The 13,590-nt window shown below is 38.4% G+C and overlaps 2 protein-coding genes across 3 annotated transcripts in view; both read right to left on the bottom strand.

The window, feature by feature from the left end:
• LOC112147462 (potassium/sodium hyperpolarization-activated cyclic nucleotide-gated channel 2) overlaps positions 1-1,270 on the bottom strand; it is a 34,701-nt gene extending 33,431 nt beyond the window's left edge. Inside the window, exon 1 of the mRNA XM_024273871.1 lies at positions 137-1,270. Within this exon, the coding sequence (XP_024129639.1) occupies positions 137-1,236 (1,100 nt within the window). The 5' untranslated portion in view covers positions 1,237-1,270. The remainder of the gene's footprint in view (positions 1-136) is intronic.
• Positions 1,271-5,007: 3,737 nt separating this feature from the next.
• On the bottom strand, positions 5,008-13,438 carry LOC112147796 (E3 ubiquitin-protein ligase RNF126). Of its 2 annotated transcripts, none has more exons than XM_036216485.1 (9): positions 12,956-13,438; positions 12,104-12,162; positions 11,959-12,019; positions 11,177-11,415; positions 9,227-9,310; positions 9,085-9,154; positions 8,856-8,949; positions 7,198-7,313; positions 5,008-7,042 (listed from the first exon to the last, which is right to left on the bottom strand). In XM_036216485.1, the coding sequence occupies exons 1-9, from the start codon at positions 13,130-13,132 to the stop codon at positions 6,890-6,892; spliced, it is 1,053 nt and encodes a 350-aa protein (XP_036072378.1). In that variant the 5' UTR covers positions 13,133-13,438; the 3' UTR covers positions 5,008-6,889. The 2 variants fall into 2 exon arrangements, with proteins under 2 accessions (XP_036072378.1, XP_024130172.2); XM_024274404.2 differs by having other exon boundaries at positions 9,242-9,310; positions 12,956-13,431.
• Between the last annotated feature and the right edge of the window lie 152 nt (positions 13,439-13,590).

Here is a 13,590-nt window from a genome sequence, read left to right as displayed (position 1 = left end):
TCGGGTGGCATCCAACGAACAACCAGAACATCTAAACATTTGCATGTGTTTCCAGAGTCGCGCTGGTTCTGTCAAAGTAAGTTGGAGCTGACAACGAGGACCCTCGGGGGCCTCTCGTGACTTCCATGCCACCTACCTGAAATCGCTGTAAGGGTGGATAATCCAGTTTCCCGCCGATTTGACCCTTTCCTGCTCCCTCTCCACCGCTTTTTGGCTACCATACATGCGTAAGGAGAATTTATTAACTCCAGGCTGCAGCATACTACTGAACTGCCGCTGCATGAAGCTGGCTTGGCTGCCCCGGGGCTCAGCATCCTCCGCGGGCACAATTGGCGGTCCATCCTCTTGCTTCTGAAAAGTGACAGAGTTCCTTGGCTGCTGGGTTTGAGTCTGGGTCGGGCCATGCAGCGAGGATGAGGCTTTCCGGCTCGGCGCGTTGGAGAAGGACACCTTCGAGTCCTTTTTCTCGGGGACACCGCTGGATCCGGGGTTCGCGCTCTCTCCTCCTTGCCCCCCGGTCAGAGACCCGCCTGGTGTGATGGAGCCGTCCATGCTTGCGGTGGCTGAGTTACAGGCTCCTCTTTTGGCACCCCCTCCGTCCTCCGTTCTCCCCGACCCCGCCGTCTGCTTCTCCTGCTTGGAGATGATTGAGCGCAGGCTCCCGGTTCCTGAGTCCCTCCTGCATTCTCCGTTTTTGTTGCATTTCATGCTAGATACCGGTGCGACGCCGTTGCAACCATCACTCGTTGTCGTGTTCAACGCGTCTGCGCCCGCAGATTCCGACGCCTCCGCCCCAGATGATCTCCTGGTCTCGCCCCGGTGGGCAGCATCCCCTGGACAGGGTGTCTCGTTAGCTCTGGAGGCAGCAGTGGGCCGTGAGGCAGCAGGAACGTCCTCTGTGTGCGTAAGGCAGGGCTCCTTGTTGGAGTTTCTCCTGGAAGCCGAGGACGCGGCTCCCCCTCCTGGTGCAAAGTTCTTCATCCTGATACTGCCGCCTCCACCTCCGCTGCTGCCGCTCCCCCCGGCTCGGCGCAGCCGCGGATACTGGAACTTGGACTCCTCTTCTCCGTCCTCCGCGTCATCCATCACGACGGGCTGCTTACCGCTGGGAGCGCCGGGAGAAGCAGAGTCCAGACCGTTGTGGCCGCCGCTGTCGCTCCGCGCGCATTTGGATGCGACAGCCTCTGGTGCGTTGATGCGGCTCCGTCCACTGCCGCCCACCCCCTTCTTTTTCATGGTGGCAGCAGACGCCGGCGAGACCTCATTCCTGTCCATGACATTGAGCATATCAAATTTTGCCTCCAATTATCTTTGAAGAAAGCCAATCAGAGCCATGGGGTGGGGGGTGGGGGGAGAAGGGACAGCAAGAGAGAAGGGAGGGATGTGGAGAGGGAGGGGTGGACGTGACTTACTTGCCAACTATTATACTTTTTATCCAATTTGTGTCAAAAAGCACCAAAATTAACCACATCTAACCCCAATATAAAGACACAAAGTTCATCCAAGTCCTTGATCAATCAGTGACCTAAAACAAAGACCTGTTGTTATGTCTGCAGTCTGAAGTTTTAAAAAATATTCCATAAAGTGAAAAAATATGAACTATAATTTAGAAGACAATGCAAAGTCAATAATGACACGTGGTAATTAAATATTCTCTGGTCTCTTGACAATGACAAGCTGATTTGACCACAGCTGACATAAGCATGTGTTTACCACCCTCTAGTGGCCTCAGAGGTGGAGCACTTTGAAGAGTTTCAGTGGAACATGATGCCACATCAAACACAAGAAAGATGTTTGAATTTAAAGACCCACTAAAATGAACATTTTTGTCCTTGTAGCTGTTTTCTCATGATAGAGGACATTTATAAAGAAGAATGAGCATTTCTTTATTCAAATCGTAGTGAATCAAGAGAAAAAAATTCGGTTGGTAAGAGCTTGTATTTCTAGTGAGCGTTCCACTAGTTCCCTGCTCTGCTCCATTCTGATGCATCCACTTGTAGACAAATCATCATCTTCATTTTCCTTGTCCAAGCTGGACGGCTGGATAGCTACAATATTGCTGGCCATTTTAGTTGCACTGGTGATGTTACGTTGGGGGTGTCAGGGGCTGTAAGCTAGAGGGAGAACATGTAAACAAAGGGATAAAGGAAAATGAACACGAGCAAACAGTCCTAACAACAACTCGGAGGGAAACTAAATTCCTGCTGATCTGCAGAAACTGTCCCAGTCCTTACGGATTCAAATGGTTGCTGGAGCCTATCCCAGCTAAAAGTTAAAAGTCAGTTGACACCCATAGGTGTGACCATCCCCTTGGGGGAGTGGTGAGCTGCAGACACAGCCGCACTTGGGAACTATTTGGTGGTTTAACCCCTAATCCAACCCCTTAAAGTCAAGGCCCGGGGGCCAGATTCGGCCCTCCAGATCCTTTTATTTTATTGTTATTAATGGCCCAATGTTATCCTGCGCTTATTTTTAATTTAATTTCAACAAAATATATTTTTATAGAGAGTAAAATGTTGAAAGTTATTTAAGGTTTAAGTTTATTTATTTGGGGATAATAATGCTGCCTTTCTGTTATTCATAATTATGTTAAAAAAGTTACATGTCAGGCTTTGGTGTGTGGACACAAATGCAGGACAGCTGGCAGCCCCCCAAAAAACAGTCTTTAATAGCAAAAAAATCCCAAAACAAAATGCTGAAAAATTGAATCAGAGTCCAGAAAAAAATGCAAAAAAACCTGGCAAGGGAGACATGAAGCTGGTGCGTCAGGCAACAAAACAAACCTGCAGGGAAGTGAGGGGAGGAACCCATTAAATGCAAAAAAGGGAGGGAAAAAACAAAAGGACACAAGTAACACCCATTAAGGAGGAGTGGTGGGGAAAACACATAACATTATGGTTTTAAAGTTTTAAAAATTGGCATTCTGCTAGCTTTTTGGACTATTTTGGCATTTACTAAGATTTTTTAGGGTATTTTGGAGTTTAGCCAATATTTCAGCCACATGCAGGCTAATTTAGGCTTTTTTTGTTGTTGTTTTTTAGGCTGTTTTGGAGTTTAGCTAGTATTTACATGCTAGCTATTTTGGCTAATTTGGCATTTAGCCAATATTTTAGCTGGCTATTAGCTTCTGTGTTTTTAGCCATCAATTTCAGCATCTTCAGCTATCAGCACTAGTATCGTCAGCGGCCAAATTCACCATACAGCATTATCACAGGTAATGCTATATATCTAGTTCATAGTTATGTTAAAAAGTTAAGCTTTCAAAGTTTTAAAAATTTTGTTTTAGACTGTTCAATAAATGTTTGTCCTGTTGCGCCCACGACCTAAGGTGTGTTTTTAAATTTGACCCCTTGTCCGATTGAGTTTGACACCCCGCCTTAACTCTTTAACTCTATGTTTTTTTTATTTACTGTAACTTTTCAACCATTAACATGATCAATATAATTCCAGTAGAATCTGGATTTGAACCAGGATCTTTTCACTGTGAAGCAAAACTACACCACCATGAAGCCCAACTACCCTACAGTAATAATGTCTATTCCACTGACCTCAGCACACAGGGCAGCATAAATACGCATTGAGGCCATCATAATTGAGTGCTCCATAGCTGCTGTGGAGATAAAGTAGTTAACCTGCTTTCTTTGATCTAGTTTGGGTTGAATTCTGAGCAGATGCACAGTTCAGTGAGAAAAACTTAAAATTTATTGCTGAACTGTTCCCACTGGCCGTGCAGCAGCATCCAAAACCCAGATTTTTTTTCTGCACCTGATTTCAAGAACTCCCCCAAGTTTTTTCATTCATGCAAAGACTTCATAATCTCTCTCCACTTCTTTGCACTTTTCCCCCCATGCAAAAACAAATCAACTGCTCAAAGATTTACTTTAAGTACAGTGATGAACTTTAATATATTTGGATCAACAAGTAACTGTAATCCACTTACAACAGACAGAAAAGCTGCTGACCTAAAAACACGTCTCAGTTTCTCACAGGTGGAGGGAATCCGTTCCGATAGGGTTCTTCCATTGATCAAAGTGAAGCATCTTAGCCTACTTAAGGAAGATTAACTGATGACCTTATTGGTGTGGCACAAAGACACATGGATGTCCCAAAAGCTGTGGGAGATAAATAAAACCTCACGGATGCAAGTCTTTCAATAAATTACACTTTCTGTGTTTTTCTAACATAGTGCCCGTTCTGTCTGGGTCGTATAAATGGCTTGAACCTCAAAGCTTTTTATATCTGCAGCTGAAAATACCTCATTAATTAAAAATAAAACGTTGACACAGCTGGAACAAAATTATTTTTAATCCAAGGAGTAAAAACAGAATGATACAGTTTCTTTGAGGGTCTCAATTAGGGTCAGATGATGATTATTTCTAAAAGTATCTTAATATCAAAAGGAACCAAACATTCTGTGCTAAATGCTGATCCCAGATTATAGCTGAGCTTTCTCTGTTTAACAGTAGCAATGCTCTTCTTTTCTTGGTAGGCCTCATTTGCAAACATGTTCATGTTATTTTTCCAGTTTTGTCTCAAATGTCAAACAGACATTCCCTCTAAAGGTGTGCAGCTCAACAAAGTGGAAAATTCCAGAGCCTCTTTCATTATTTACTGGTCTTTGATGTGATCAACACTGATGTTGACCTTGGGGTCACCTTTACTTACTTTGGACATTTATTAAGGCTTTTTGATTACCATTAATGTTATTTTTTTCTTCAATAATACATTTTTCTTTTGGAGACCTTCTTCTTCTTCGTCTTTCTGGCGTCTGTGTTCGGGTGTGCACCAAACAGAACAGTGACTAGTGTCTCCCTCATAAGAGGCAGTCTGACTGATTATGTATTAAAAACACCTGCAATGCTAAATCTAGTGGGTTTGTTAAATAGTAAAAGATGTTCTTTTTTTTTTTTTTTTATCTAATTATTTTTCCTTATTTTTGTGTGCTTTAAGTTATTAATTTCTACAAAAAAACAAGTCTTGACTTTCATTGTGGAACTTGCAATATGATTTTTTTATTTTTTTAATTGTAGTTTTTATCAGTTTAAAATCATTGATACCAATTTTGAACCAGAAAGAAACTGTGGGACCTACAGATAAATAAAGCTGATCAAGAACACAATGAATTGTGGGAAATAGAAGTAGAAGCTAGGCCAGGAGTGGGTAAATTTTTTGACTCATGGGCCACAAATGGTTCTAAAATTTTACAGAAATGCCTGGACCAGGAGCAGATGTGTGGAGTGTTTAGGTAAAATCCACCTCATATGAGAAAGAAAAACATGGAATCTGGACAAAAACAAACTTTAGTTTAATATACATACTTTAAAATAGAACATTTTGAAGTCTTTATTTCAAAACTGGGGTGTTTTCTCTAATTTTAGTGCCATTTGCACCGATGAGTTGAAGTCTTTCAGGAAAAAATGTAAAATTGGAGAAATGCTGCTTGTTGAAATGATCAGAAAAATGACTGTCTTACTCGGAAAACACATATGAGCATCAGAAAAATAGCAAATTTTCCAACGACACATGGATGCAAAATAACTTTCTGCACCTAAATAAAAGTCAACATCAGAATTATACGGAAATTAAGACAAAAATAAGGATTAGCAATATAATTCATTCCTGTTTAACAGGCTGCATATGTCCCCCGCCCGTAGTTTGCCCACCCCTGAGCTAGGCAGAAAATAGTGGAGTTGGTTATTGAAATAATTGTGGATTTTGTGCACCACGTTTGGCATGGATGTACCATCGGATCCCCTCTTTCAGAAAAACAGGTTAGCTACAAGAAAATCCAAGATTTTAAAATATTTACTATATATACATATAATGGCATTCTGTAAGTATTCCTTAAGAAAAGAGAGTTAAATGGAGATGGGTGATTGTCTGGAGCAGCCAAAAATGAAGGAGTCAGTTTTGTGTTCTTTGCTCGACTATTGTGGCTTTTTTGTTTATTAAAAGAGAGCTAACAACAATTCAGTCCAAGAAGATGAACATCACGGCACCAAGAAGACAATTTAAACTATAAAACTTTATTAAAAACGTGAAATCTTGAGCTTAACACTTTATTGTGACTATACAAAAATACAGCAAGTAACATTTTATTGTGAACATTACTTGGCTAGTTTCACACAAATAAGACAATCCCATGACTTTTTGTCTTCTAATCTTAAAAAAAAAAGTGTTTTAATGAACACTTAGTTTAGTGAATCACTTCACAAAAGGATTTTTTAATTAAAAATTGTGTCTTTAACCAATCAAGATGAAAAAAATACACTTTCATATTTTATAATGACTGAGGTCTAATAAGAAATAAATTTGTGTTTAAATATTTATTAAATGCAACAAGTAAAAAAAAAACTTTTTTATGTACAGTATTTTATATTGGGTCAAATTTCCCATTATAAGACAGAATATTGTGCAAAACAAAAGTGCAAAAATAAGTTACAAACAAAAAACTTATTTTTTTTATCATGAGGTTTGAATCTGACTCTAGCTGATATTTGGAAATGTATTTTCATTCTATACACATCTATGGATTCCACCCCACCAAAGGCAAATCTTAAATAAAAGAGCATCCTGCCTTTAAAACACAAACGTGCGTCCCAGCCTCGAGGCAAAGACATCTCTCAGTCCAGAAAGCAGTCCACTGTGGCTCAACTTTAACTCAACTTCAAAATCCGTTAGTTCAAATTCATATTTCATATCCTAAAAATCCTCAAACACTCAGCAAAAATAGCAGCAGGAGCAGGAACAATAATCCGTGCAGCAGAGGGGGAGGAATAATGTTAAAAGTCAAGTTTGAATCCCAGAACGAAGGTCCTCAGCAGGAGAGAGGAGCTGCAGGATCTCACCTGATTTGTTTGTTTCCTTTCATTTTAGGAGTGGAAGAAACCTATGAGTTGCTGGCAGCATTGTGGTTACTAGGAGAGCTTGGGGAGGAAGAAGAGGACGAGGAAGGGGAAAAGTTCATTCCTGATAACTCTGGGGGGTCAGTAGCTGTGTTCTGTCCACTTAGACTCTTCCTGCACACGGGACAGGTATCGTGCTGTCAGGAAAAGAGGATCGACAAGTTATTCCACAAGTCGGCATCAACAGGAGTAACTGAACACCAGGCAAGCTCCAGCAAAAAGTGGTAACAGACGGGTTATAAACAAGTTTGGTTGCACTGCAATGTGAGGCATCTATGCTAGACATGCATACCTGCTCCAGCCAAGGCACTATGCAGTCATTATGAAACAAATGGTTGCATGGAAGTTGCCTAACCCTCTCGTCGACACTGTAGTCTTCTTTACACACGGGGCATTCCAACCCAGCACCTGCATATGCAAACACAACAATACAACAACCATGTGTTAATACAATCACACACTTTGTTTTAGTTCAAATCAAGACAAAAGCTATGGGCTCAAATTAGGATCAGAAAAGAATTTGAAAACAAATTTAAACTTGAAAGGACACATGGTAAACTTCAAGGAAATATTGCAAATTTTTAAATTGTAAATTTGAACTTGAAGGTTAAAAAAATGATAAACCTAAAACTGTGTCCAAATCATACGTATTTATATATATATTATATTTTCAACATTTGTTTTTTTTGTTTTCTTGTCTTCTTCATTTTCAGTCGTCGATTTACGAAACAGTAGTTGTTACAAATAAACATTATTCACAATTTGCCAACTGTTTTAGGTTTATAATTTTTCTGTTTCAAATGTACTTTTTTTTACATTTTCAATATTTCCTTTAACATGTGTACTTTTGAATCTAACCCCTCGACACCTGAATTTATTTGAAGTTGTGGAAAAAAATAACTTGTTTTTGCTGTCAAGTAGATGCTAAATTAAATTCTTGATTTGTAACTTGTGTCTGCCTATTTTTGTGTAAATTTGGTTTTGTGTGTGCATAATTCTTGATTTGTAACTCATGCAATACATTTTGCCCATATCTTTGTATACTTCCAATTGCGCATTCACTTGTACAAACATTACAAATTTAAAAAAAGTGAAAAATACAATTTACACTTGTCACACATTAAAATTACACAAACAAATCTTTAAAAAGTACAAATGAATTCACTGATACAAATGCACAAAACTGCATTTATGCACAAATCTGATGTGAGATTCTTCACATCTCTAAAAGTCATGCGTTAGTGATGCGTTTAAATGCTCCTAGAATGCTGGGTCATCAGAGTTGTCTTATCATGTGTTTTGAACTTGGATTGCAAATTTTATCTGGTGAAACTTGACATGTTCCCACTTTCTTAATCAGATATGCCCAATGATTAATAAAAAAAAAAGTCTAAATATGCGTTTTTAAAAATATTCAACACTGTAATCTCTCTATTCTCTTTTCCTGCCAGCGCCTACACCAAGGAGCTCCTCCGTGAGCGCCTGTTCCCAGTCACATCAATGGCAGGTGGCTCATGGTCCTCCTTGACTTAGTTGATTTGGGTAGCACTAAAAAAAATAGTGAACACAATATATATTGCAATATATAGTGATTAGGGGGGGGAATTTGGACACAACCTTGGAAACTTAATAAGAGTCTCACATCTGATTTATGTGTAAATGCTGTTTTAATTGTTTGTATCAGGCGATTCATATGTACTTTTTAAAGATTTGTTTGTGCAGTTTGTTCTAAGATGCCGTAATTTTAAGTTGTGCATGTGTAAACTGCATTTTGTATTTTTTTTAACAGTTTTCCATTGTTTGTTTTTTAAAAAGTACAATTTCCACTTTTCAATTTTGGCTTTTCATTTACTTAAAGATGATCCCAATTTGACCCCATAACGAGCAGCATGCAAACACACTAAAGGCTTTGATGGATAAGATAAACTGAGGAGCATCTGCAGAACTTACTGATGTGTTCCTGTGTGATAGTTATTGTCGGTAAACTCTTGATTCTCTCTCGGTCTGCAGGCGGGGGCCCGGTGTTTTCAAACTGGTTTAACAACTTCAGATAAGGGGAAAAACAGAATTTACATAATTTATCATTTCAACTTTTTTTAATGCATGTGTCCTGCTGTAATTGTCCAAAAGGGCTCAGCAAGCATCTTTAAAGATGATCATTTAAAGCTTTAAATCGTACCTGTGTAATGATGGCATCCAGACCATTAGCTCCCCAAGCGTAGTCCATGGGGTTGGAATGCAGCATACCCCTGAAAATGAAGAAGTCAAACAAGAAAAAATGATAATTGAAATGTACAACAAATGTGCAAAAATGGCTCAACTGTTCTTCAACTTGCCATGATCCCATCCCTATATTCGGCATGGCGGTAGGTGCTATGATTCCATTGACCAGCTGCTGGATAATTCTATTAAAAAAGAGAGTTCAGTGAGTCAGACCACTGGCAGCAACACAAATAGGTTATTATTGTGTGTGTTTTGAAGTGTGGTTTATTCTGTCGGTGAATACAGACATTTATTCAGCAGATCCATTTATTAAGCAATGCTGATAAGGCTCATTAGTCGTGTTTCAGAAGCTCAGATCTAAATATTAAGGCAGCTACGCACAAAATATGTCATATAAGTGGTGGAAAGAGGTTTCAACGCAAATAAGAATACAAACTTTTTTTTTCAAAAATGTGGAAAATGTGGTTATGCACAATCTTTGAACTTCCTGTGGAACTTTACGTATAAATGGTAAAAAAATAAAGACTTTGTGTTACATTAGATGTTCAAGTTTTTTGTGTGTCCTCTGTTCTTTTACTGCCTTTCTGTTCCAGATATAACATGTTACTTTAACCCTTGTGCTATTTAGGCATGTTTATATTAAAAGTGGAGTCATCTGGACCCCATAAGACAGTATAAGGCATAATGTTCTTGTGTCTTATAAGGCATGTTCCAAAAATATTATCAGTTCTGCTTCCTCTTCTCTCATTGGTCACTGTTCATCTTAACGTTTTCAGTATTTTGTGCAGCAGTCCGTCTTTTCCCTGTAATCTAGATCCCAGTCGGTCTCAGCAGGTGGTCCTCCTAACTCAATCTGGTTCTGGTTCTGATTCTTTCTAATCTCCCATTTAGAGGGAGTTTTCGTCATCACAGTGGATTTGTATTTGCTCAGTGCGTGGATTACACCAAATCTGTTGGTCACCCGAGTCGGCCATTGATATACAATTAAGATAATCTGGGTTTTTGGGGGGAATTCTGCAGTTGTTTAAATACTCTAGAATCCAAATAACTTTTTAGTCGTTTCTTAAAGTTATATTACTTTAAAAAATGTCGACTTAAACATAATCGCTTATGTATGAGGCCCAAAGTTTATCATGAAATGAAGTGTGGAAACAAATAAAAAATGAGACAGGAATGGAGAATGCAACATAAAGTGACTATAGTTCAAAACTCCAGGCCCTCATGGAGAATATACAGTAAATCCTTTATTGGATGAAATTTGAGTTTAGTTTGAAAAGTGAAAAAGAGCTGATGTCTAAGATAACTGCATCTGTGTGATTATTAAAGAGGTACATTTATATACAATAATACATCTCAAACATTAGAATATCATGAAAATCTGAATACTTTTGTCAGTCGTTTAAAAAAGTGAAACTTATGTAGAATCATTACAGATATTGAAATATTGTTCAAATTCTATACAGCTATTTTATTTTATTTATTTATTTATTTTTCTTTTGCTTTTCAGCCGCTTCTGCAAATCATCAGCATCTCCAACCAGCCATGTCCAACTTCCTCACTGCTTTTCCACCAGGGAACTTTCCTGGTAGCTTCAACCTCTCACCATTCACCTTTCTTTTATTCTTGCTGACACCCTTTTGTCACCCATAGATAACACGGTACCGCAAATCATCACTGACAATCCTCCCAAAGCTTTTTCCTGATGTTTTTGCCGTTTCCTTCGACTCAGTTTTATGTAAATATGATTGGATTATGTGATCTTTTAAAGCTTCAGGAAACCTTTGCAGGTTAAGGCACCATGAAATTAGAAGTTTTGACTTTTTAGCAATAATCCAATTTTTTGACACATAATTTGAGGGTTTTCATTACCTGTAAAAATGCATAAAAATGCATAAAAATATAAGAAAAAATATTACACTTTTATGTAATGATACAAAATAAAGTTTCACTTTTTTAATGACTAACAAAACATATTTCACTTTTTACAATATTCTTATTTTTTGTGATGTACCTGTACTAAACACGCAGCGCCACGACAAATGTCTCACCCCTCTAATGTGGGCACTCCCTCATGGCGCGTACCCTGTCGCCGAGGGAAGTAGCGACCTCGTGGTTGCCGTGCACTGTATCGTTGCCGCGACGCCATTTCCCTCTCTCTCCTGTTCTCTGCTTCTCTGTTATCCTCCGAGGGTAACCGCGATCGGAGGTCAAAGTTATCGTCGAAGATGCCGAGGGCGAAAGGGCCGTATCCGGTGGGAAACGTGAATAAATGCTGGTGATCCATGTTCTGCAGAGAAACACAAAGTCAAAATATTATTTAGCATTTTTCCATTAAAAAAGAGCATATTTTTATTTATTTTAAATTAATTTTAAGTGTTTTTTTACTACGAATATGCAATTTTTAGCCAAAAAAAAAACTTGTCTTATTTTATGGAATAGTTTTTTCTAGAATGACAGGACTCCGTTAGAAATTTATTGGACTGTTGGCGCAGAGTAAGCCTTCCCTGATTTCCCATCACCCCTTAGTTCGGACTCTCTCCTGCTAGCTTACAGTCCCTAAAAACCCCAAGCTAACATTAGCGGTGCAACAAAACTAGTGACCAATATTGGAGTTATCCAGCCGTAAAGTTTTGAGCCAGGTGACAGAAAAACAAAGACGTAATTTCTACACAACTACAAACTTTTTCAAACATTATTTAATCATCTGCTCCGGATTTAAATAAAAAATACTCATAAATGCAGTTTTAATCTGAACTTCCCCCATAAATATATCCTCAATCAGTAGAAAAATGCTCCAAAAACACATTTTTCATCTTTAAATCTCTTTTACCTCAAAGGATTGTCGATTCTGGTCACTGGAAGAGGAAGTGGATGCTGACCTATTTTCAAAGCTGCAGAAAGTTCAAATGTAACACAAAATACAAGATGAAAGAAATTGCAGCATTTTTTTTTTTTTTAATACCAACAATTCACACCTTCTTTCTTCCGGTAGCTCCTCGATAAAACCAGAATCACATCGTGGACACGTGTAGTCCTGTGAAAACATAGAAAATTACATTTTATGTCATAATACCACAAGTTTTTACTTGTAGGACTTTTTGAAGCATCATAAGCCCAGATAATTACTTTTTTTATTTAATTGACAGTAGAAATCCTTAGAATTTGAATTTAATTATTGTTTTAAATCACCTACAGTATTTCCAAAAAACAGAAATAACCTTTTAGTTAAGGAAACTCCATTGTTGTTTTCATAAAGGTGAACATATTTGCTTTGAATACAAAACAAGCACTTTGCCAGTAGTTCCTGAGTAAAACACAATCACACAGCTAAACAGTCGACTGAATATACAGCAAAGGTTACTGTAACATTCAAGAAGTTTCCCATGAAAAGCATGACTGCCTGCTGTCAGAGTCAAAGAGCCCTCTGACCCCCTTCAAACACAAACTGATAATATTAGATTCAAACTCGCAAAAAACAAACCAGGTCAAATATTTCAGGAGAAACCTGAATAAATTAAAAATAAATGGAATTTCTGTTTGTTAGCTTGTGGTCAGAAATCACCGCGACAGTAAAAACGGTTAACCAATGAAAGCTGCCTTCGTCTTTGTCCAAAATGTTCCCATTTTGAAAGAGCATGTGTAAATACAGAGTGATAACTGGAGTATCTACCTGCCAACTTCGTTACTGACATTGACTGACAGGTTAGCTTAACTGGGATAGCCTAAAGCAGCAGCGCGTGGACGTCTGTTGATCTAACACACTCATATTTAGATAACACGCATTTTCTCCGTTTTTCTATTGACTGTCGTGCCTGCGAGGTTCTTACTGGTAAACGGGGTGTAACCTCTGCTGAGCACCGGTGACAGAAAAACCGGCAGGGCCGTGGAGGGGCTTCAGCCATTTTCAGGAGATGAAGAGTAACGGTGTGGACGGAGAGCGGTAAAGGACAAGAAAACCCGAGTTTGAGTTCGCTGAGAGGAAAAGTGAAGAGATCAAACATCATGTGACCAAGAGAGGAACGCTTCCGCTTTAATATCTGCTTTCAAAATAAAATAAAATAAAATAAAATAAAATAAAAATGCTTAGGCAAAGTTTAAGCATAATCTACAACACAACTATGCCCACTGAAAATAGGCAAGAAGTCAAAATAGTGTCTGTTCAAAGAAATTTTGATCAAAGAACCGCTAATGGAAATGTAAAAATCAAAATGTTTCCAGATTAATTTTCTGAAAATCTTTTACCAGAATGAAAGTCGATGCTAATGTGAGAATACTTGTGATTTTCTTTTTCTGTTTTAATTCAATTAACCTATGGTTTAATTGTGCACTGGTTTATGTAAAGGGAGGATGTCCAAACTGTGCAAAAATGTGATGAGGTGAAATCCATAATGATGGGCAAATAGATTTTTTTTAATTATTTTATTATTATTATTTTCAAATCAATATGCATGTAGTGTTTTGG

This window comes from Oryzias melastigma, linkage group LG17 (genome assembly GCF_002922805.2).
Source record: "Oryzias melastigma strain HK-1 linkage group LG17, ASM292280v2, whole genome shotgun sequence".
In the NCBI taxonomy this organism is placed as follows: Eukaryota; Metazoa; Chordata; class Actinopteri; order Beloniformes; family Adrianichthyidae; genus Oryzias; species Oryzias melastigma.
This window is presented reverse-complemented; position numbering and strand designations above follow the sequence as displayed.

Bases quoted from the DNA above. Each gene is read 5' to 3' on its own strand.
- LOC112147796 (XM_036216485.1), bottom strand. From the start codon at position 13,132: ATGATGTTTGATCTCTTCACTTTTCCTCTCAGCGAACTCAAACTCGGG. The intron at 9,311-11,176 runs GTGAGACATTTG...CTTTTTTAATAG, and splicing joins GGAGTGCCCACATTAGAGGG to AATTATCCAGCAGCTGGTCA. The intron at 8,950-9,084 runs GTACGATTTAAA...CCTTATCTGAAG, and splicing joins TGGATGCCATCATTACACAG to TTGTTAAACCAGTTTGAAAA.